Source organism: Callospermophilus lateralis, chromosome 14, assembly GCF_048772815.1.
Source record: "Callospermophilus lateralis isolate mCalLat2 chromosome 14, mCalLat2.hap1, whole genome shotgun sequence".
In the NCBI taxonomy this organism is placed as follows: domain Eukaryota; kingdom Metazoa; phylum Chordata; class Mammalia; order Rodentia; family Sciuridae; genus Callospermophilus; species Callospermophilus lateralis.
The window spans coordinates 17873140-17895950 of NC_135318.1; the positions used below are offsets into that span (position 1 = coordinate 17873140).

A 22811-nucleotide genomic window follows, 5' to 3' on the forward strand; every position below is an offset into this window, starting at 1 on the left:
GCTGGATGGGACCAGGTGTTAATATGCGAGGAGGAAGCCAAAATCCAAAGCTGGATTCTGCAGATGCCATCAGTGGATAAAGAAAACCCACCACACTGGACTTCTTCCAGGCAAAAGAAGAGTGAGCCACCTGAAACAGGCGAAGAGTTCCAGGCGGCAGGTTCTTGAGGTCAAGGTGAAGCCTGGCCAGGCCTGTGGTGCTATAGCTGGTGGGCAGTACTCACCGTTTTATACATTTTGAACTGAGCGTTGGACTTGGAGCTGAAAAGTTTCTCGGAGGCAGAGGAAACAGCAAACTGCTTGACCATATAGGTAAGCAGCAGGAAGTCATTGAAGAGGAATCCATGTAGTTCCTTATTGCTCTTGGTCTTGTATAGTTTCCCACTGTGTAAAAGCTTCCGGGGCCCCAGGCAGTTGGTGAGGGAGTTGAAAATAAGTTGCTTAAAGAGAAAGAAAATGTCACTTTGTAAGTCCCCCAGAACCATCCCAGCATCCCTGAGAGGCCAGGACCCAGGCCAAGGGTGCTGTGGCGGGATTCTCTAGGAGACGATGTGGCCGGCGTCTCGCCTCCACACAGGAGACCTGCACATGGTCCAGCAGAAATGGACACGCATGCACACCTTGAAATACTGGTTCTACCAGCTGAATTCAGAGAACTCAGAACAAAACTCAGATGGTCTCTACAGACAGGAAGGTGACAGACCGAGAAGAAATGCAGGGTGGTGCCTGCACACCTGATCCAGGTGTGTACTTTCCATACTAGGGGAAGGTGAGAAGCTGGGTCCCCATCCAGCGCCTGCCAAGTGGCATCTGGCTGAGCTGCACAGGCCTCACCTCTGCTAGACCTTCACATTGGACATGCGCCTGGATCCACTCCAGTCGGTCTGAATTCTCCTTTTCCCGAACTCCCTCGTTCACCTGAGAACAAAGCTCCTCAGCCCGCTCGAGGGACAGCTTCAGGGAAGAGTGGTCCACGTGATTCTCTGGGGTGTTCTCCAGAATCTGGAAGAGAGCAGGCGGTGTCCTGTGGGAGGCTCTGTGCCTTTCAGCCACCTAACAGCTGCTCACTCGACTGCTGATCCACGGAGCGTCACTGCCTGCTCACGTGGGTGGGGCCAGGCAGTCTCTGGAGATACCAGAGCCAACAACATCATGGTTTCTTCCCTTGAGAAGTTCACAGTCCACATCCCTTAGGGACAGAAGGACAGGTAATGTGGTGGAACGGGGCAACAGATACTCTATGGATCTGTAGCTCTGACTGGGTCTGGTAATAGGCCTTATATTAAAGGGTACCGACCTACGTCCACCCATAATTGGTCACGTATCTTGTGCCTTTAGGGTGGTGAGCCCTTCAATATAAGTTGACTACAGTTTTGACAAGTGTGTTAACTTGCTGAAGAGCAATGGTTCGTTACATCTTGAGGGTCAATGATTCTTTGAAGATTCTGATGAAAGCAATGACTTCCCTCCACAGGAGAAATGCAGTGAAGTCACACCTTCAGCAGGTGCACTCAGTCCATTCTGAAATGATTTCACAGAGGCCAGCACAACTTTGTGGGGTCTCTCTGGAAATTAAAGGCCCATCAGCAGACCACCACTGTTTAGAATCCGGCACTGTAGTCTGACGGGCCCACAGTCCTTTGTTTATAAGACCAACTGCAAAAAATGTCCGGAAGCCTCAAGTTCTTATTCAGCACTGGTTGGTGGCAAACCTCACTTGAATGGAAGAGATGTATTTGCTTGTTCTGTTTTCACTGATGGCTCCTGTATTCCTTTGTAGGAATGTTAGTGATTGGTTTTAAGTGCTGCCCTTGTCTTGCTGCTGTGTAATAAATTTATGGTATTTGAATTACTTTCTGAATTCTGAAATATATCTGGCCCCAGATGTTTCAGTTACAGGGCTTGGAACTGGATTAACGTGTAATTAATTAATCCAGCTCCCCAGCCATGGCATAGGTATCTGTAATATGGAGTCTATGTTGACTTCACATAGCTTATAGACTAAAAGCTGAGGAATAATCAATAAAGTATCAGTTCTATGTGATTACTACTGTTTTTCATTGTAAATTACATAAATGAATTTTTGTGGAATAGTCCTTTGGAAAGTCTGCCTTCTCCTTTGAAGGTATACTGCTTCAAGATGCCTAAACTGCTTACGTCAAAAATAAAAATGGATGGAATTTTGGAAGGGATGTTTGGTCAGCAAGCTGATGAGGGATGTAGTGAGGGCTGATCACAGTCTGTCCAGGATGTGTTGAGTTAGAGATGTCTGGGTCATCTGGGTAAAGGTGCTCAGTTGGAAGATGAATTTGCATCTCAGAAGAAAGACTGGGGCCCGTGGTTATGGGGCCCAAGGTAGGGGACTCTGCCCTATCTCTGGACCCAAGGGAGTCCCCACAGCTACACACTTAGGCCTTCACCTTACCCAGATAAGCACACTGAGACTGGGCTGCTTTGGCAGTTTCTAGAGAGTGGGATGACATTAGATGCTTATTTTATTTGCCCATTAGGCTTTAGCCTTTGAATTGCGTGTGTATGTCCCTATGCATGCACATGCATATGGAGACACAGGAGCATGGTCTGTGCGGCAGTGGACCTCTTTCCCAGGGCCACACATGTGCAGGGCGAGGTTGGCACACTGAAACCCCTCAGTATCTGGCCTCTGTGAATCTCTATGGGTCCTATGCAGACATTTGGACAGCCCAGTGTGATTAAGACTGCCCAGTGTGGCACTCACACTTTTGATGAGCAGCGGGTAGCGGGTGATCCTCTGCATGGGCTTCAGTAGGAAGCTGGAGAGGGGCATTCCTTTACACCGAGGGTCGGAGGCCAGCTTCTGCAAACAATTGAGAGGCTTATGAGGAACTCATTGTCCCAGTGAAAACAAGGGGAACCCTAGCCATACCCCTGCCTTTGACCACCTTTCAGATTTCAAATTTCTTATAATAACTTGGGATCCAAAATGATTCATATCAGGTTAGCAGCTGAAATCCCTCAGCCATGTCTCACAGCCCAGAGGCTGCTTCAGGCTCTTTCTCACATGCTGTTGGCAGCCTGTGTGGCCATTCCTCTTCTGCTTCTAAGACTACTCTCCCCTGGCTGCCTTCCCAGCCCGTTGAACTTGGTCTTCGCATCCTTCCCCTCCTCTGCCCACTCTCTGTAGCTACTACCTCAGATGCCCTGCAGCTGAGGCCCAGCATCTGTAACCCAGACGTTCTCTGGTGTTCCACCCTCCCATGTGACATTCCTCCTTACCTGATGTTCCAAAGGCACGTTAGTTTCAACATACTCCAAATGAAGTCATCTTCCCTTGTAAAAGCCATCTTTTCTACCTCCATTCCTAAGCTGGCAGCAACCTTTGACATGCAGCCACCAACCCACAAGCACATCTGGGAGATGTCACTGACTCCCATCTCTTGTCTCCTGAAGGGCTCTTGATTCCTCACCCCATCATGCCCACTGTCTCTACTTCATCTGAAACAATTGCTTCCATTTATTGAGCACCTGCTGTGTGCTGAAGGTGTGAGCTTGCTGATACTGTTTCTGTGGCCCTTTCTTCATGTGGCTGATTCATACCCATCTCTCAAGCTTGGGTCAGCTTCCCTTGGCTAGGTTCTCTCCCGGATGCCTTCCCTCCTCTCCATGACCCTTCTCTGGCCACCTTTAGCATATACCATACTTGAACTGGGCAATGCAGGTAGAGGCATCAAGTTTTAGGTGTCTCTGTCCCTCATTAGGCTGTGGAGGCTGGGGGGCCAAGGACCAATCCTGTTTGCTCCTACTCCCAGTACCAGCACAGCACCTGAAGAGAGTAGCTAGTGTCTAGAATATTCATTTTTAATGACTGAAAAATACATGCATGATTATTTATCTTTCCCCATTATTGGACATTAAAACTGCTCCTCCTTTTGTTTTTGTTTTTTTTCCTCCTTTTGTTTTTGGATAGATGTTTATATGTGCTGCTATAACAAGCATCTTCATGTTTTTTACTTCTTTATGAGTTTTAAAAAGTAATATTTTGGGATACAGGTTATTGCCAAAATAGATCCCAATATGCAGTATTTCATGAACAACAAGAGCCATAAAGAAATGTAAAGAAGAGCAAGAAAACAGATTTTGCTTTCATTTCCCTCATCCTTTTAACATGTAGAGTTAATAGTTTGTATTACTGAGCAGCATCAGTGAAAAGAACTTTTCCAAATGTGACATTTTAGTCCAGCAACCAGCTATACAAAGTTCACTACTGTATTGTTACAAGGTAGTCGGTGGCTCATTATCTCTACGGAGTGTTCTCTTTCTGAGGACAGTTCTAACCTCCCCACTCCCACTTTGGTACTGGGGATTGAACCCATAGTTGCTTTTCTACCGAGCTACATCCCCAACCCTTTTTATTTCTTTTATCTTGACACAGGGCCTCGCTAAGTTGCTTAGGGTCTTGCTAAGTTTCTGAGGCTGATCATGAACTTGCAATCCTCTTGCCTCAGCCTCCTGAGCCACTGGGGATTACAGGTGTGTGCCACCCTGCCTAGCCTCACTTTACTTCTAGTGTTTAATTTATGACCATGGCATCATAGAACTGATCATTTTTGCCTCTTCTCATCAGTTTCTGGAAGCTTTGATGACATCTTTGCACACTTCTGGTATATGTATAGGATCACAAATATGCATTTTATGCATTATAATAATTCCTGATGTCTTTTGACGCAGTTTGTTTTTCTATTTATTTTGTTTTGTTTGAGACACAGTCTCACTGTGTTGCCTAGACTGGTTCCTTACTTGTGAGCTCAAGTGATCATTCCACATCTTGAGTAGCTCTTGAGTAGCTAGGACTACAGGTGCATGGCACCATACCTGGCTATCTGCTTATTTTAAGTAAGTTTTATTTTATCTTGTTGCATTTTTAAATATTTATTTTTTAGCTATAGGTGGATGCAATATCTTTATTTTATTTTTATGTGGTGCTGAGGATCAAACCCAGTGCCTCATGTATGGTAGGCGAGAGCTCTACCTCTGAGCCACAACCCCAGCCCCATATCTTGTTGCATTTTATACATTTAAGTGTGCTATTTTATATTCCTTCTGGAAAAGATGAATATTATATAAATACAATTTAAAAATTAAATAGCTTTATAAATCTTTCTTTGGGAAAATCAAGTAGCTGATAAATAAGTTTGCTTAAGAAACAAAATACTCTGCTATTCAATGGGCAAATTCATGGTCCCAGTGCCAAGAAAAGGCAACAAACACAAAGCTATCAGAAAATTCTCTCCATGTTTGTGTTTTCCTTGGAAATAGATGGGGACCCCTTTCTCCACTGCTGAGATTCCCTATGGGGCCAAGTACACTGCTGTTTTCAGCTCAGAAGGGGGCTGGCCTGCCTACTATCCCAGCAAAAGATACCTGCAAGGCCCCAGATGGAGTTACCTTTAAAAATTCTTTGAAGTCTGAGTCTTCATCTGTCTTCTGCTGCAACAGAGCTGCTCCATTAAGCTGACAGCTGCAGAACCGGATATAGGCCTGCATGTGGGACAGCTCGGCTGCCAGGATGTCCCCAATCATCTGCACTGGCATCTTCTCACCCCCAGTTTTCTTCCGTACCCGCAAGGCCCTGCAAATGACATATTCTTACCTTGTGTTTCTCAGTGAATGTCCCTGGCAATTAAAGGGTGAATGTCATGGGAGACCAAAGATAATGACACCAGAGAGTTGCCTAGGACACCTCTGGCACTGGGAGGGAAAGGTCAGCAGGAAGGAGAGGCACATGGGCAGTTCTAGAGCTCTGCTGACCAAGTCAACCAGGGGAAATGTTAGCAAAGAAAAAAAAATGATGTCTATACACTTGGGCTTCTTAGGCCTATTTCGGTTTTACTTTAGTTTCTTAGTGAAGTTTCTTCTGAAAAATCCTGACCAATTCAAATGAACCAATAAGAAGGGTCTATATGGGAAAAAAGGCACATGAGCTGCAGAGGCCAGGGCAGAGGTGGATCAGCAGGGACAGAGCCCAGCCCTACTGCCCATTCTCCCCTAGGTGTAGAGGATGACAAGTGACCTGAGCAGTGGAATTTCACACTAGGACTTAGGATACTGCCATACTCGGTGATTACATCTGGGGCATGAGTGGCAGCTCCTCTTCTGACTCTCACTATCCTCCTGCCAGAGCCAGATGTCTTACACTTTGGAATTATATTAACATAGCACTTGCTTAATGATTTAATCATGTCTTTGTTTAATCAAATATTTTCTTTGTTATATTTCTTGACTTTCCTCAATAATTATGTATTCTACAGTGACTGGACATTTTACAAAGCTTGAGGGAGCAGAAACAGTTGAAGATTCCTTTGTGAAGTGGCCCCTGCAGGGGGTGATGCGTGACAAAGTCATTGTGGCAGCAGTGACCGGGATGCTCATGACTCACTTCAGCAGCTTCGTGTTGGACATGATGAGCTCTTTCCAGTTAACAAATATCAAGGACATTTCTCCCTCAGTGAGAAAGCCTGACTCTGCCATCCGTTTCTGAAAAACCTAAGTTCAAAACATAGAAAAAATAAGTTAACCTTAGGATGGATACATGCCTTATGTGTGCTGTAAATTAAACAGTGTCTTCATACACTCAAACTAGTAAGATCATGGTATTCTAAATAAGCATATTTACGACTGTTAAATTTTAAACTGCATAATTTCCCTACTTTTTGTTATTTGGGTTCTATCAAGGGTGATTCTAAGGACTGAATCTGGTAACAACCGCTATCACAGGAGATTCTCCTACCCATCTCACAGGGACATTATGGAGGCTAAATAGACCCTGACCCAGGGTATCTATGTGTTATCTACATAGTGTAAGACCTTGCAGAACTGAGGAAACATGACTATTGTTGGATTGAGCATCCCAGAGTTCTTGGGAATGGCTTGTGATGAATTCAGTAGAGAAACAGAGTGGGGCCCCCAGACTGATCCCCAAGCAGGTGTGGATCGCAGAGACTGGCTGGCTGAGAGGAAGGAAAAACACTCTCCAACTGCATTCCATATGTATAAATATGCAGATGTGTGTGTTCACATGTGTGTGGTGTGTATGCAGTTCTCACAGAACTTCTCAGATGATATAGATAAAGGGAGTCAGGTATTAATTATTCCCAATTGGCTCAGGTAGAAATAAAGGCTTACCAAGCCATTTGATCAAGGTCACAAAGCTAGAACATGGAGCAGCTACAAACAAACAAAAAAAAATTCAGCTCTTTTTGATTCTAAGTCCAAGTTTCCAATACACAAATCTGACATCTAGGAAATGACTTTAAAATCTTAAGGACATAGAATGGTTATCTGGAAATACGCTTCTCATATGTGATCTTTCCAAAATATATGACATACTGCTCCTCACTGGAATCATTCAAAGGCTCCCCTACTGGCAGTGGGTTGAGCTGCAACTCCTTCCAGAGATTCACAGGCCTGTGAGAACTGGCCCCTCTGACCTCACCAACTGGCCCTCAGGTACTTGACACTCTGGCCATACTGCACAACCTCTGGGCTCCTAACCCCAACATACCTTCCCACTTCTGCTTCCTGAAGCACAGCTGGAAGAGTCCTTCCTGGCTGGGGGTGGTCCCCTCTTTTGGCAGCTAGCCTTTATTGCATCCCACTCTGCCTCCCAACAGGACTGTGACCTCCCTGAGGACACGAACTTCCTTTTTCATCTCTATTTTCTGGTATAGTGCTTTGCACTAGGTTGATGTTTGTTGAATTGAGTTGAATGTGGATTCACAGAATGAAGATATAAATGCTATGAACTGATACCCTCTGAAGACTGAAGATGCCAGGATGTTCCTATGAGAGTGACCCTAGAAAGACAGTCTTTCTGCTCTGAGGCTGCCACTAAGGATAGGAACGGCTCTGGTTTCTAGCTGTTCTTTTATCAACAAATTAATTTATGTCACTTTGTTTCTTAACTATATAGCACTTCTGTGCCGGGTTCTGTGAGGGAAGCAGAGTTAATAAGTCAGGTCTTCTGGGAACTTCCATGGGAACAGAGCACCCACAGAGCACCTGCACTGAGGGGCATTTAGGTGGAGCAGGCCTTGCTGGGAGGCAGATACAGACAGATCATGCCAGGTGTGAGGTGCATGTGTCCTCTTCGGGTGGTTTATATAAGACATCTCACCTGAGTGCCTTGACATGTTTACTGAGAACTAAAAGCCATGGAAACAAAATCTATTTTTTTTCCTCATCCAACACAAAACATTATAAAGTGCTTCTCTAACAAGGACAGCTTAAAGGTCACTGGTAACATTAATAGGCACAAATATAAACCAACAGTGAAGATATATTTGGAATATATTTTACAATTTGATCCTATTTATTTTTCTAAACTGATACAAACATTAGGCAAACATCTCCACTGCTTTGTAATTCCTCTGGAAATACCAAAGTTGATGAAAATGTCATGTGTCAAAACAGCAGTGTAAATATATTAGGTAAAAATGTGAGGTCAAGTCTGCTTTGGAGCTTTACACCCACTCTATCCCTTGTCCTTCCTTGATTGGTTCTAACACTTCAAACTGTGGCATTTCTGTGCCCTCCTGTTCTCTCTTTGCTCTGAATGAGCTAGCTTGGCAGAGAGCAAATACCCTCGTTAGACTTTCAATCCAACATTACCCAGTTGGTGCAGATGGCATTTTGAGGCTATGCAAGTCCCTGCCACTGTCTGTGAATCTATGCATCAAAAGTGAGGTCCAGGGCTGGGGTTGTGGCTCAGCGGTAGAGCGCTCGCCTCACATGTGCGAGACCCTGGATTCGATCCTCAGCACCACATAAAAATAAATGAATAAAATAAAGGCATTGTGTCCAACTACAACTAAAAAATAAATATTAAAAAAAATAAGAGGTCTAGCTGGTGTGATGGTGCACACCTGCAATCCCAGCTGCTCAGGAGGTTAAGGCAGGAGGATTTCAAGTTCAAGGTGAGCCTAGGCAACTTAGGGAAAGCCAAACTAAAAATTAAAATTAAAAAAGGGCTGGGGATGAGGCTCAGTGTTAGAGTGCCCCTGGGCTCAATTCCCAGTACCACAAAAAAAGGGGGAGGGAATGTAGTTCACTGGTACAGCGCATACCTAGCATGAGCGAGGCTCTGAGTTCAATCCCCAGCATTACAAAACAAAATGTGATGCCTTGCTTTGCTTCCAAGTGGGAGCAGCCCTGAGACTGACACCTGCCATCCTCTACAAAAGACAGCAGACGCTCCTGAGCTAGCTGGCAATAGCCCCTCACCTCAACAACAAGCTGCAGATCATCCATGTACCGCTCTTCCGTCTGAATCAGCTCATGAATGTAGCCCTGTCTTTTCCTCTCGATTGGCTGCATTGTGTCCAGGGCTTGGAGATCAGCACACCCTGTGGGAAGACAGGGTAGGGCTTAAAATAGTATTTTGGTTGTCTTTGTAGAAATAGACAGTTATCAGAAATATGCTATGCTGACAATCTTTCCAAAGAGTGTGACACATAGGCAGAGACCGACCCACTGCTTGAGTTAATAACCTACTACTCAGTGTGCCAAAGTGGTAAATTAGCCACATCTGTGATATTTCAATGTGCTCCTGATTTCTTTCTGAGTAGCAATGACAGGATTAAAGGATTTTTAGAAAAGGCCTCAAAGAGATAACTATGCTGAGTTTCTGAAGAATCTCACTACCTCAAGACATTTTTTTAAATTATTAAAATATTTTCCAAACTGAAGATCCTGAGCCATCATTGGGTCATTATTAATTTAATTTTTAAAATGCTGGTCAGGCCTAGCATTAAAAAAAATTAAATAGACTATCATGTATACAGTTTTGTTAAGTATTATTAAAGTTCTAAATTATGTATGTATTTGGGGATATAAAGTATTTCTTACTTTTAGTTACTGTTAAAAACATGTCTGAGAATCATGTCTCTAGATTTCTCAGAGGAAAGTTCTAAGGTTAGAAAACCTAAAATTCTCAGGACCCAGAGGTTCCCAACAAGACCACTGCCTTAAGCCACTGGAACACAGGAGTTCTAGCTGTGGATACACTGCAGCCAGCCCGGAGTCACCGAGAGGGAAGTCCCAAGCAGCCTCACGTGAGGGAGAGGGGTATTGCATTCACTTTGCATCAATTTATAGGCCCACCAGGAGCAGAACTAAATGTCACACTGTGAACTGACATATTCCAGAATCATTCTCAAGTAGCTGAGGGCTGGTCTGTGCACAGGGGGGCAAGGAATAGCTCAGGAAGCTTCTCTGCAGGCAAAAAGCAAAAGCAGATAGGTGCAATAAGATGTGTGGGAGTCCTTGGTTGGAACTGGGCATCCAACAGACCAAACCAATAGAGAACTTAATCACAGTAACTGAATTTTGGTTGGCTGCAGGAGGCCCTGTTGTCAATTAAGTAAATAAGCTATAAAAAACTAGGTAGTTAGGCAATGATCAATTGACAACTTGATGGAGTTGTAGCCAGTTAGTTGTCTTCTGTGTCTCACTTCCATTTTCTATAAATGCTGTCAGTTCACATTATTGGTTGGATTTCTCAGAACCCGTTCTGCTAGCTACCTAACTCGTGAATTGTTCTTGTCTGGTTTTATATTTCTTTGTACAAGTAAACTCTAAGTTTAATTGGTCTAAGGAATTTCTCTTCTAACAGTACCCAGCAAGCGTCAACATAGGGTAGCAAGCAGTGTGTTTCAGAAAACTGTGAGGGGTGATGGGAGACAGACCCAATGAAATGTGGATACTCTTTTGTAGTGGAAGGGCAGCAGGGCCTTGGGAATGGAGGGCATGTTGTGACAGATGCAGACACACCTCACAGGGAAGCCCCAGAAGTAGAACATGCAAGGATCAGAATTTTTTTTTTTTTTTTTTTTTATGTGTGTGTGTGGTACTGGGGATTGAATCCAGGGCCTCAGGCATACCAGGCAAGCACCACTGAGCTGCATCCTCATCCTGACACTGTTTTTTTTTTTTTTTTGGTGGGGTAGGGAGAGTACCAGGGATTGAACTCCACGGCACTCAACCTCTGAGCCACATCCCCAGCTCTACTTTATATTTTATTTAGAGACAGGGTCTCACTGAGTTGCTTAGTGTCTCCCAGTTACTGAGGTTGGCTTTGAACTCGTGATCCTCCTGCCTCAGCCTCCCAGGCTGCTGGGATTACAGGCATGTGCCACCAGACAGGATCTTAACATTGTTTTTTGTTTTGTTTTGTTTTGAATAGTTGTAGAAGGACAGAATGCCTTTATTTTATTTGTTTATTTTTATGTGGTGCTGAGGCTGAAACCCAGTGCCTCATGCATGCTAGGCAAGTGCTCTGCCACTGAGGTACAGCCCCAGCCCCTTGACATTGATTTTTTAAAGGGAGTTTCTTTTTCTGATTTCTTCTGAATTTTTATAATATTTTGTATGGATTTGGGCTTATACATCTAAAGAAGATAGCTTTTCTGTTTTCTGTAGATGGGGACAACATATTTTAAAAAATTACTCCCACTGTGTGGTGGGTGGTTTGGAGGGGATTTGAAGACGGCTAACAAGAAGAAATCATAATGTTTCTGCCATGTTCAAATTAAGCTTTAAGGGGACTGCATTTTATTCTGTTTTGTCAGGGAGATCTGCAGAGAGTGACTGAGTGTAGTGAGTTGGGAAGGCTAATTGGCACAACTGGGCTGTTGTATAGCAAGGCCAGACACCTGTGAAAGAGTGCTGCCTGTGGTACCCCAAGGCACTGATCATGACTGAGGGAAGCAATTAGAACAGTTTCTAAAGTTACCCCAGCTCTTACCTGGTGTTTTACAAACTTCAGTCATTTAGGTTTTACATTCAAGCTCTGGTATTATTTACTTAATATTTTTCTCTAAATTTGCTCATGTTTGAAGTTGAATGTGCTTGTTATGTTTCTTAAAGTCATTGAATACACAATCATTAAAATAAAATGGGTCCACCTGGGCACTGTTTTGCACGCCAGTGCCTTATGTACTATGGGATGTTTGCATCACACTTCAGGAAAGAGTGATTTATATTAAAATTCACAAATAGTGGTCTCTTCTGGAATAATAGCTTGGAACAATGAGAAAAGCCTCAGGTATTTAATCATTACAAAGTTAGAACACATGTAACATATGTTCATCAATGAGTACGAGGACAACCCTTGTCCACTATGCCTAGTGACGCCTTTGCTTTTCATTACATGGCTCTTAAACTTCTCTCCTCTGTTCAAGTTTCCAGTCTGACTCCTGCCCTCCCCTCACAACAAGTTTCAGGAGAAAAATAAAGATGCAGTGCCCCTCGTACTTGCTGCTCACTCCTTCCGGGTCAGGGGACGAGGGAGTCCTAGTCCAGCATCCTTAACTTACCCTCTCCTTCCTCCCTTCCCTTCACAATGCAATCTGCACTTTACTTCTTCCTTCTTAGGCCATGAACAGGGTTAGGTGTTTCTCCTGACCCACTATTTAAAACAAACACAGCATCTTTCCTTCAACCCTGATCCCTCCCTAGTACTTCTCTTTTGGTCTCATTGCTAAAGTCACAAAGGGGGTCTACAGTGCTCCCTGTTACTGCTCTGATCCTGCTTCCTGTCCCCTCCCCCACTCAACACAGCTCTCAGGAAGGCAATGAGGACCTCAGCATTGCCAAGCTCCATGACCTCTCCTGGCTGTGGCCTCCTCTACCTGCCCACAGCACTGGCACCTCAGAGGAACCAACTCTTGGGAGGCTTGAGTCTCTCCTTTCTCAGCCTTTGTGACTCTCCTTTCCTTGGTGCCTGCTTCTGCATTTCTCTCTGCCTGCCACCAGGCTCTCTGCTAGCAAATACTGAAGTAGGAAATGGTTGTTTCTGTCCTGTAAGGTCAAATGAATGTGAGCCATGTGGCAGACCGCATATTGCTCTCTTAGGGCCACAATGCACTTTAGCTTAATAAGCTCTGAGAAATCCTGCACTAAAGAAGTATTCAATTTGATGAACCCAGACTTGACCAGAGAACCTTCTTGTTTTGAAGGAAGGGAGGGTAAATCTTTTGAGAAACTAAGGAATTAGGGATTTATGGATAGAATACACTCCTTTGCCATCTCTATACCAGCACTGTATAATACAGTAGCCATTAGCAACAAGTGACTACTGAATGCTTGAAATGTCACTATCCCAAAGAGACATGCTACAGATGTATAATACACACTGGATTTTGAAGACCAATTTCCAAAAACAAATAAAATATCGCATAAATAATATATTAGTTATATATTGGAATATTTTGGGTATACTGGACTAATTAAATATCAGAAGCAATTTCATTGATTTCTTCTTACTTTTAAAAAATGTGATTGCTGGAAATTTTAAATTTATATATGGGCTATGTTTGTGATTCACATTAAATTTCTGATGAGCAGCTCAAGCCAGCCAGCATATTTTTTTATGTTTCTTCCCTCACAAAATATTCAGTGGCTCCCACCAGTTGCAAACAGAAGTGCTAACTCAGCAGCAGAGGGCTCTGGGTCTCTATGGTCTGGCCCCACCCATTTCTTTTCATTTCCCTGGCAGAGGCTTGGTTGTCCTAGAGGTCATACACACTTTCCATGGCTCTGCCATTGCTGTTCCTGTTGCTTTTACTATACATAGCCTGGTTCTCCACATAGAACCATCTTACTTAGCCTCTGAGGTGCAGGTAAAGGGATATTATTTTTGGGAAACCTCTCCCATCCCTCGGTCCCACTGATCCCTAGACTAGCTTCTCCTTTGTGTTTCCATGGTACTTTTCTGTTTTTGTTTTTTTTTGGGGGGTGTAGGGTGGGTTTCTGGGAATTGAACCCAGGGCTTCCCACTAGTTAAGCATGCCTTCTCCACTGAGCTATGCTTTCCACCCCTGTATCTGCATTAAAAAAAAAAAAAAATTCTTTTGTGGTTGTAGATGGATAGCATGCCTTTATTTTATTTATTTTTATGTGGTGCTGAGGATCAAACCCCGTGCCTCACACATGCTAGCAAGCACTCTACCACTGAGTCATAACTCCAGCACCCCCGTATCTGCATAAAAAAAAAATTTTATAGTTGTAGATGGACAGCATGCCTTTATTTTATTTGTTTGTTTTTATGTGGTGCTGAGGATCGAACCCAGTGCCTCATATGTGCAGGCCAAGTGTTCTGCCACTGAGCTACAGCCCCCTGTATCTGCATTTTAAAATGCATAATCTAACTCATATTGTTCTTTTTTAAAATATTTATTTCTTAGTTGTACACAATACTTTTATTTTGTTTATTTATTTTTATGTGGTGCTGAAGATCAAATCTAGGGCCTCGAACGTGCAAGGCGAGTGCTCTACCGCTGAGCCACAACCCCAGCCCCTCTTATTGTTCTTTTTTAATATTTATTTTTTAGTTGTAGTTGGACACAATACCTATATTTTGTTTATTTTTATGTGGTGCTAAAGATCAAACCTAGGACCTCGAGCTAGGGAGTGCTCTACCGCTGAGCCACAACCCCAGCCCTCATATTGTTCTTAATCTGTATAGTCATTATATCCAGGTTTCCCACGGGAGGTTGAAGATTTTGTCTTAACACAGGTCTATAATAAGACTAGGCACAGTGCTCTGACCACTGGGGGTCAGGCCACATTTGTTAAGTGGTATAATATGGTTCTTGTCTTGTTTATCCCCAGATCCATTTCTCCCCTTTGCCTGCTTTGTTCTGGCTGCAAGGAAGACAAGCTTTCCTTTTAGTTGGCTTCTTCCTGGGTTTGGCCAATGAGAAGAGGTTCTGGCAGGAGACTGAAGATGACAGGGGGGACTAGGAAAAAATCCTCCCACCAGAACAGTGAGATGGTAAGAAAGCTTCCGTCTCTGCTGAGTGAAGAAGGAAAAGCTGGGCTTGCATATCTTGGAGTTCAAGAATTCCTCAACTGATGAATCAATATAGTCTTTGGCTGGTAATACCTTGAGGGTACTTGGCCAAAGAATATGTATGACTGGTCTGGAGGATCACGCTCAGTACTTTGGTTCTCAAGGATTTCCACAGAAAACCTAAAGATGACTGAAAGCTAAAAAAAAAAAAAGTAGCCCTCACCCCCCAAAATAAGGATCAAATTCACCATAATAAAAAAGAGAATTAGAACCTCCCAAACATAACAAAATATAAGTAGAGATGTAAAATATGTTTAACATAAGACCAATATGAAGGGCTTCAAACAATAAGAATAGACAGATTTGAAAAAGAAATAAAAATAACAAATATTATCATGGACACATCTGAGGAAAGAATAAATAGATCTGTTTTCAGATCTAAAGAAAACAGCCCAGAAAAAAAGAGATGGAAAAAATGGAGGTTACAAGACACAGACTGTGGCCTAACTCATATATCAGAGAATAAAAGAAAGCAGTGAGGTAATATTGAGATCACAATGGTTGAGACTTTTCTAGAATTGATGATATAACTCCTTACAATTTCTTAAAGGAGGAACAATTATTTCTGCTTAGAAAAAATAAAATAAATCCATACTCAGATTATAGAATACCAAGGAGGCAAAAAAAAAATGATTAAACAGAAAAGAAAAACCAGAATAATCACATAGGAACAGCCATTAGAGTGGCTGCACACCTTTACACAACAATAGAGTGTAGAGGAAAAAAACAACTGTCAATCTAGAAATTGAATTATACTACCATTCCTGAATGGGGGAGAAACAGACATTTTCAGGCAAAGTCGGCAGGCACTTACCACTAACAGACACACTGAGGAAATACTAAGAGGTGTGTTTCAGGAAGAAGGAAATTGACTAGGAAGGGAAAAAATGAGATATAAGGAAGATTGGTGAGCAAAGATAGTAATAGGTGAAAATTCAAAATAACCATTGACTATATAAAATAATAATAATGGCTAAGTTGGTGGATATTAATAAAAAGTGGTTAAAATACAAAACATAGTAATCTGAAAGAGGAGAATTATTCTGTTTGCATTGATCATGAGAAGATACTGATCAAATTTAGACTTCATTAAGGCAAACATATGGTAAAAATGGAAAAGTAACTACTGACAGAATAGTCAACCCACAATTTCCAAATCAGTACAGGAAATAAAGAAACTTGCTCAATGCAGTGGAAGTCTGTGCTGGTAGAACAAAAGAAGCAAAGAAAATGCATGGAAAATGAAAATATTATAATGTGACAAATATAAAAAATATTAAATTGTCCTCATCAATGAAAATGGCTTGAATCTGTCAGTAAAAATAAAGATTTTAGATTAAAAATACTAAAAATAGAAATGTTGGAAGTAGAGGGCTGGAAAAAAACTATATGAACATAAATTCTCAATAAGCAGCTAGGGAGCCTTCATCAGCAACAAATTAGGCTTTAAAATATCTGCACAAGGCAATAGCAATAACTCAACTGGAAAATGTAATAATTTGTAGCTAACAGAAAGGCCTCAAAGTGCAAAATAAAAAGTGAACAGAATCATTATCACCCTCACTGACCTTAAGAAAAATAAGATATCCATAATCATAGAAGTGGAGTTTAATATCTATATCAATGAAAATTCTTAAGACACTGAAAGATTTGAACACCGTTAACAACTTTGATATAATGAACACTTATACAAGAAGATACACTTTACACTTTTTTTTTTTTTTTGTACTAGGGATTGAATCTAGGGGTGCTCTATCACTGAGCTACATCCCTAGCCCTTTTTATTTTGAGACAGGGTCTCTCTAAGATGCTTAGGGCCTCTCTAGGTTGCCGAAGCTGTCCTCCAACTTGAGATCATCCTGCATCATCAGCCTCCTGAGTCACTGGGATTACAGGTGTGTGTAAAAAAATACTTTTTTTTTTTTTTTTTTAAGAATCCACAGAACCAGTTTCAACAAATATCAATAATCTGTATTACTATGGGCAAAAGATTTACCAAATATAGCAAGAAAAATGTAGACTTAACATTATTTTCAAACGCTTTAAAGAAGAGAAGCTTCCTAATATCCCAGGTAGTTTCCTCCTTTAGTAACAGGTACTCATTTTACTTGACCTACCCACTAATCCTTGTGATGACTGATACCCCTCTCTCTCTTTGTGCTGTGCAACTATGTAAACACTCTACAACTGAGCTATCTCCACAGTCCTCTTCCTCCTCTTTAAAATCCTTTTTCTGTTGGCTTCTAGTTAGTACTCTCCTCATATCTTCCCACCTCCCTGCTCCTGTTCCTTTCTGGAACCTTAATGTTGAGTGCCCTCTCCTTCAATTCCTGAAACTCTGTGTGCTCATAGCCTTGGTGATCTAGTTCACTCTCCTGACTTGGGATGTACTGAAATACTCCAGAATTTATACCCTACCTCTATGAATACCTGGATGTCTACAAGGCACATCAAGGTAACAATTAAAAGCCAACTCCTAATCATCTTGCTGCAACCTGCTCCTCTTTCATTATTTCCACCTAGGTCAATGGTAATACCATCTCTCTGGTGGCTCAGGCCAAGATCTTTGGAGACATCTTTCATACCTCTCTTACCACACTCCACATTCAATTCCCCTATTGGCTCTATCTTCAAAATACATCCATAATTTGAACCTTCTCACCACATTTATCACTTCATCCTAATTCAAGCCACCATCATTCATACTCAGATTACTGAACTGGTGTCCTAATGGACCCCCTTGCTTCTGATCATTCCCCCCTCCCACTTTAATCTAGCAAGCCAGGGTGACCCTGTTAAAACTATCTCAGGTCATGTCACTCCTATGAGTAAAACCCTTCCAAGGTTTTTCTCATTGCAAGCAAAAGCCAGAGTTATTACAAACAGCACACAAAAACTTCAATAATCTCTCCCACCTCCTCAATTACCTCCTCACTTCCCTCTAATGATCTTCCCTCTCTTCCGCCCTGCACTGGCCGCCATGCTGTTCTCATTACAGGCACACTTCTGCTGCAGGGACTTTGCCTGTGCTGTCTGTCCCCTCTGCCTCAAAGGATCCTCCAGACAGCCACCTGGCTCCTTACAGCTATCCCTTATTCCCTTCAGGTCTTTGGTTCAACATCACTATTAGGAAGAAGCTTCATTTGAATATATTTAAAATGAAATCCCTTGATCCGTGTCCTCCTCTGCACTTCCCTATTCTGTTTCTAAACACTACTCACTTTACTTGTTTTGTTTTCTGTTTCACTCTACTCAACTGCTATCTCCAAGAGGTCAGGATTTTTATCTGTCTTATAATTGGCTACACCCCCCGGGCTATATCAATAAATGCTTATAGGACGTGATATGAAGATGAACTTGAGCTTCAGGGGACAGTACAGCAACATTAAGAAGAGATGGTCACAGACACTGATGAAAACTTCTTGACAGATTTTTTTCTGGTGGGCAAAGAAGAAAAATAAGAGATTATGGTTACTATCAGCTCAAAGTTCCCAAAGAAATAATTAGCAGTGGGTTGGGCCAAAAGACCCTCACACTGTGGCAGAATATGAAGATGGGGAGACAAGTTATGAAGACTCTGTGTCCCACCATCACAGCTGGGGACCACTATGCTGTTATAGTACAAGCAATAACAAGAAGCCAAAGAGAGATCCTTAGGAGAGGAGAAAAGATCTAGAAGATTCCAAAAGGTGAAGGACAAAAGACAATGTGCTGACTAAAACAGAGAGAGCTTGTTCAGATTATGTAATAAGTCCCAGACAAGTGATGGCCCATTCTGAGCAATGGCCTTGAATAATGCTATTCTCTGTGTACTCAGTTAAGTAGTCAGAGTAGCACATAATGGTTTTGTACTGTGTTTAAGCTCAGTGATAACATAAGATTTTAACAGTAAATCCAGATGAATAAACCGGGGTGCATTTATATTGCAGGTTGCCTTTATATTGAAATATACTGGATATTTTATTTTGTAAAAGAATAATAGCCTTTTGGGCTGGGGATGTGGCTTAAGCGGTAGCGCGCTCGCTGGCACGTGTGAGGCACTGGGTTCAATCCTCAGCATCACATAAAAATAACATAAAGATGTTATGTCCACCGAAAACTAAAAAATAAATATTAAAAAATTCTCTCTCTTAAAAAAGAATAATAGCCTTTTATCTACTTTGCAAATATTTATTAAGTACAGTGTACCACAAAGCCTGTATATTGTGTTTTTGTTTTTGAAAATTTAAATAATTCTTGAACAAATTTTTACTTTTTTTTTTTTTCCCCCCAGTAGTGCTGGGAACAGATCTACCACTGAGCTACATCCTCAGCTCCTTTGGACAAATTTTGAAATCACTGTGTCTTTTGATGACTACCATTTGTTGTTGTTGTTTTTGTCATCAGTTCTTATTGCAATTTAAAGCCATAGACTATCAGAAAGCAAATACATGGCTATCAGAAAACCATATTCTAGAACTATCAAAGCAAGTCTGTTGATAAATTCAAGGGGTTAAAGAAAAATTTTATTGGATTTGTTTTTAGTTTTTAATCTACTATAAAATTTTATATGCCTAAGGTTAACAAAGGCCATTTCATGGTAGGCTGAAGTACTAAACTATAGACCCAGGCTCCTAGAGCAGTTAGTTCAGGCTGTATTTGTACTCTTTCTTGCCTGCCAAGAGTCCTATCACCGACTCAATTGAGGGAATTAATGCACTCTTATTATGAAGCTGCTTTTTTTTTTTTTTTTTTAAATACTGGGCCCTGCATATGCTAGGCAAGTGCTTAGCCCCAGAATTTAGATTGCTGTGAAGAGAAGTCATGAAACATGTTTTTTCATGTTTACCCAACATAGAACTTTCAATTCCAACAATAAAAATAGTTACCCACATGTGATCTATCTTCTAATGCAGGCAACTTTAACCCCTCCTGAATAATAGAGCATGTGAAGCTTGGTGGTAAGTGGCTTACTGTAGACTTCAGAACTACCAGATCTTCAAATCTAGCGATCTGGATTCCACTCTTCCACTTGGAAAGATCAAGCCGTATTAAGTGGTGTTTATACTGCATCCACTGAAGACAGTGTGTATAAACCTGACTTCATCTTATGCCAAAATGAATTGTGGAGGGAAAAGGATTTAGGATATTTTTTTTTTCTGAATGCTAAATAGCCCAAGGCACTGCAAAAGCCAATGGGGGGGTCTTTCTCTCCTTTAAATCTTGTTTGTGTCTAAGTAAAGAAACTGATTCCTTTATACACTCCTCTACTCTATCATGCACATACTTAAACTATGTAGCTAATAGCTAATTACAAATCTATATATTGTAGCACTTTCTACTAGTACACCAGTTACACAGTACTATCCTGGGGCAATATGAGTTTTATAAGCACATATATTTTCTCTTGGTATTATTGAAAAGCCTACTACACCTCTAATCTCCCCCAATGGTATGATTATACAACTCATTTTCAACTTGTTTATGACTAAGTAACTGGAGACTCTGCCCCAAAGTGCTGAATTTAGGACATACTCACTCTCTACCACTTCCTGATTCTGACTTCATGGTGGCTAACAGATAATTACAGGTGACATAGGAATCCAGTGGAAGGTTCTTCCAGGATAGCCTGGACTCATCTAACACAGTTAATTTTCTTCACCCTCTTCTCACCTCCATCTTTTTTTTTTTTTTTTTAAGAGAGAGTGAGAGGAGAGAGAGAGAGAGAGAGAGAGAGAGAGAGAGAGAACTTTAATATTTATTTTTTTTAGTTATGGGCAGATACAACATCTTTTGTTTGTATGTGGTGCTGAGGATCGAACCAGGGCCGCACGCATGCCAGGCGAGCGCGCTACCGCTTGAGCCACATCCCCAGCCCCTTCTCACCTCCATCTTGAATTAACTGATGATTGTTCTGCTTTTCCAGTTTGGAAGAGCAGCCAGCCCCCAGGAAAGATGGCGGTGGTATCAAAATGCTTACTGCATCACTTGGTACAGAGCAAATGTTTATTACATGTTAATTATTATCTCTAGCATCAATTATGAGGCAGGCAATGAACTAATGCTTTACAAATGCCTAACCCTCACTGTAGGTATTTCTGTCCTCATTATACAGACAAGGCTAAAGCTCAGAGGGTAGAACCAGGGTTCAAAGCTACTCTATTTCCCACTGTGCTCATTTTATTACCCTCTTTGAAAGACTAAGTGATTTTTGCCTGTTAATAACAGCCTTAATAATGTCTTCCTTAAGAACATCTTTCATAAGTTGTTGTTAAAGACTAACATTAAAAAGTGATTTAAGCTGAACTCAGTGGTACATGCCTGTAATCCCAGTGACTCAGGAGGCCGAAGCAGGAGGATCGAGAGCTCAAAGCTAGTCTCAGCAACTTAGTGAGGCACCTAGCAACTCAGTAATACCCTGTCTCTAACAACATATAAAAAAAGGGGCTGGGGATGTGCTCAGTGGTTAAGCACCCCTGGGTTCAATACCCCCATACCAAAAAAAAAAAAAAAAAAAAAAGATTTAAAAGCTAATTCTAAAATTTATATAGAGAAGCAAAAGACCCAGAATAGCCAATACAATACTATAGAAGACAAAGGTTGAGGACACTACTACTCAACCTCAAGGCTTATTTAGTTTCCACAAATAGGGGTTGAGGATGTAGCTCAGTGGTAAACTACTTGCCTGGCATTCACGAGGCCCTGGATTCAAATCCTAGCACCAACAAAAAAGAAAAATAGTTCCAACAAATGGTGCTGAACAAGTGACATATATATCCTTCATGAAAACTAAAATGCACCATTGTCCCAAGACCCAAATATGAAACACAACATAGAACATAACATAGGAGAAAATCTACCTGTCCTTGGGTTTGGTAACAACTTTTAAGGTATAGTCTATAAAAGAAAGAACTGATAAGCTGGACTTCACTAAAACTTTCTGCCCTGTGAAAGACATGGTCAAGAAAGATAAGCCACAGACTGGGAGAAAATATTTGTAAAAGACATTTATTTTCCAAAGTATACTAGGCACTCTTAAAAACAAGAAAACAACCTGATTTTTAAAATAGGCCAAAGATCTCAATAGAAACCTTACTAAAAAAGATATGCAGATGGAAAATAAGCGTATGAAAAGGTTATCAACATTAGATGTCTTCAGAGAAATTAAAATTAAAACAAGACACAATTACACACCTATTATAATGGCCAGTACCCATAATGCTGTTGAAACAGGGGATGTAGAGCAACAGAAGTTCTAACTCACTGCTGGTGGGATACCAAATGGCACAGCCACTTTGGAACAGTTTGGCTGTTACAAAACCAAACATAGACTATGATTCAGCAATCATGCTCTTTGGTATTTACTCAAAGGAACTATAAGCCTTTGTCCACATAAAAACCTGCATACAAATACTTATAGTAGCTTTATTCATAATTGCCAAAACTTGGAAGCAACCAAGAAGTCTTCAGTAAGTGAATAGATAAACAAACTGATACCTCCAGACAACAAAATATTATTCAGCATCAAAAATAAGAATTATCAAGTTATGACAGATATGGAGGAAACATGTGTACATTACTAGAAGAGCCAAGACTAAATGCTGTATGACTGTAACCATGTAATGTTCTGTAAAAGCAAAACCAAGGAGATAGCAAAAAGATCTGTGGTTGTCAGGGTCTAGAAGGGAGGGAGGAATGACCAGGTGGAGTACAGAGAATTCTCAGGGCAGTTGGATTACTCTGAAATGTACCATAATGGTGGATACATGTCATTATGATTTGTCTAAACTCACAGAGTGTCTAACACCAAGACTTTAGGCAATGATGACATGTCAGTGCAGATGTATTGCTGAGGTAGGGGATGTAGATAATGGAAAGGCTAAGCATCTGTGGGGGTGGAGGGCATTAGAATATATAAACCTTCCTTGTAGTTTTGCTGTGAACC

At 41.5% G+C, this 22811-nt stretch overlaps 1 protein-coding gene across 4 annotated transcripts in view; it reads right to left on the reverse strand.

The window, feature by feature from the left end:
• Positions 1 to 22811, reverse strand: part of Itsn2 (intersectin 2) — a 128888-nt gene that overhangs the window by 6496 nt on the left and 99581 nt on the right. For all 4 annotated transcript variants that reach the window (XM_076833698.2, XM_077105211.1, XM_076833697.2 and 1 more), the window contains 6 exons: positions 9259 to 9380; positions 6416 to 6522; positions 5425 to 5608; positions 2738 to 2836; positions 835 to 1002; positions 225 to 440 (listed from right to left, as the gene is read on the reverse strand). In XM_076833698.2, the coding sequence (XP_076689813.2) occupies positions 225 to 440; positions 835 to 1002; positions 2738 to 2836; positions 5425 to 5608; positions 6416 to 6522; positions 9259 to 9380 (896 nt within the window). The remainder of the gene's footprint in view (positions 1 to 224; positions 441 to 834; positions 1003 to 2737; positions 2837 to 5424; positions 5609 to 6415; positions 6523 to 9258; positions 9381 to 22811) is intronic.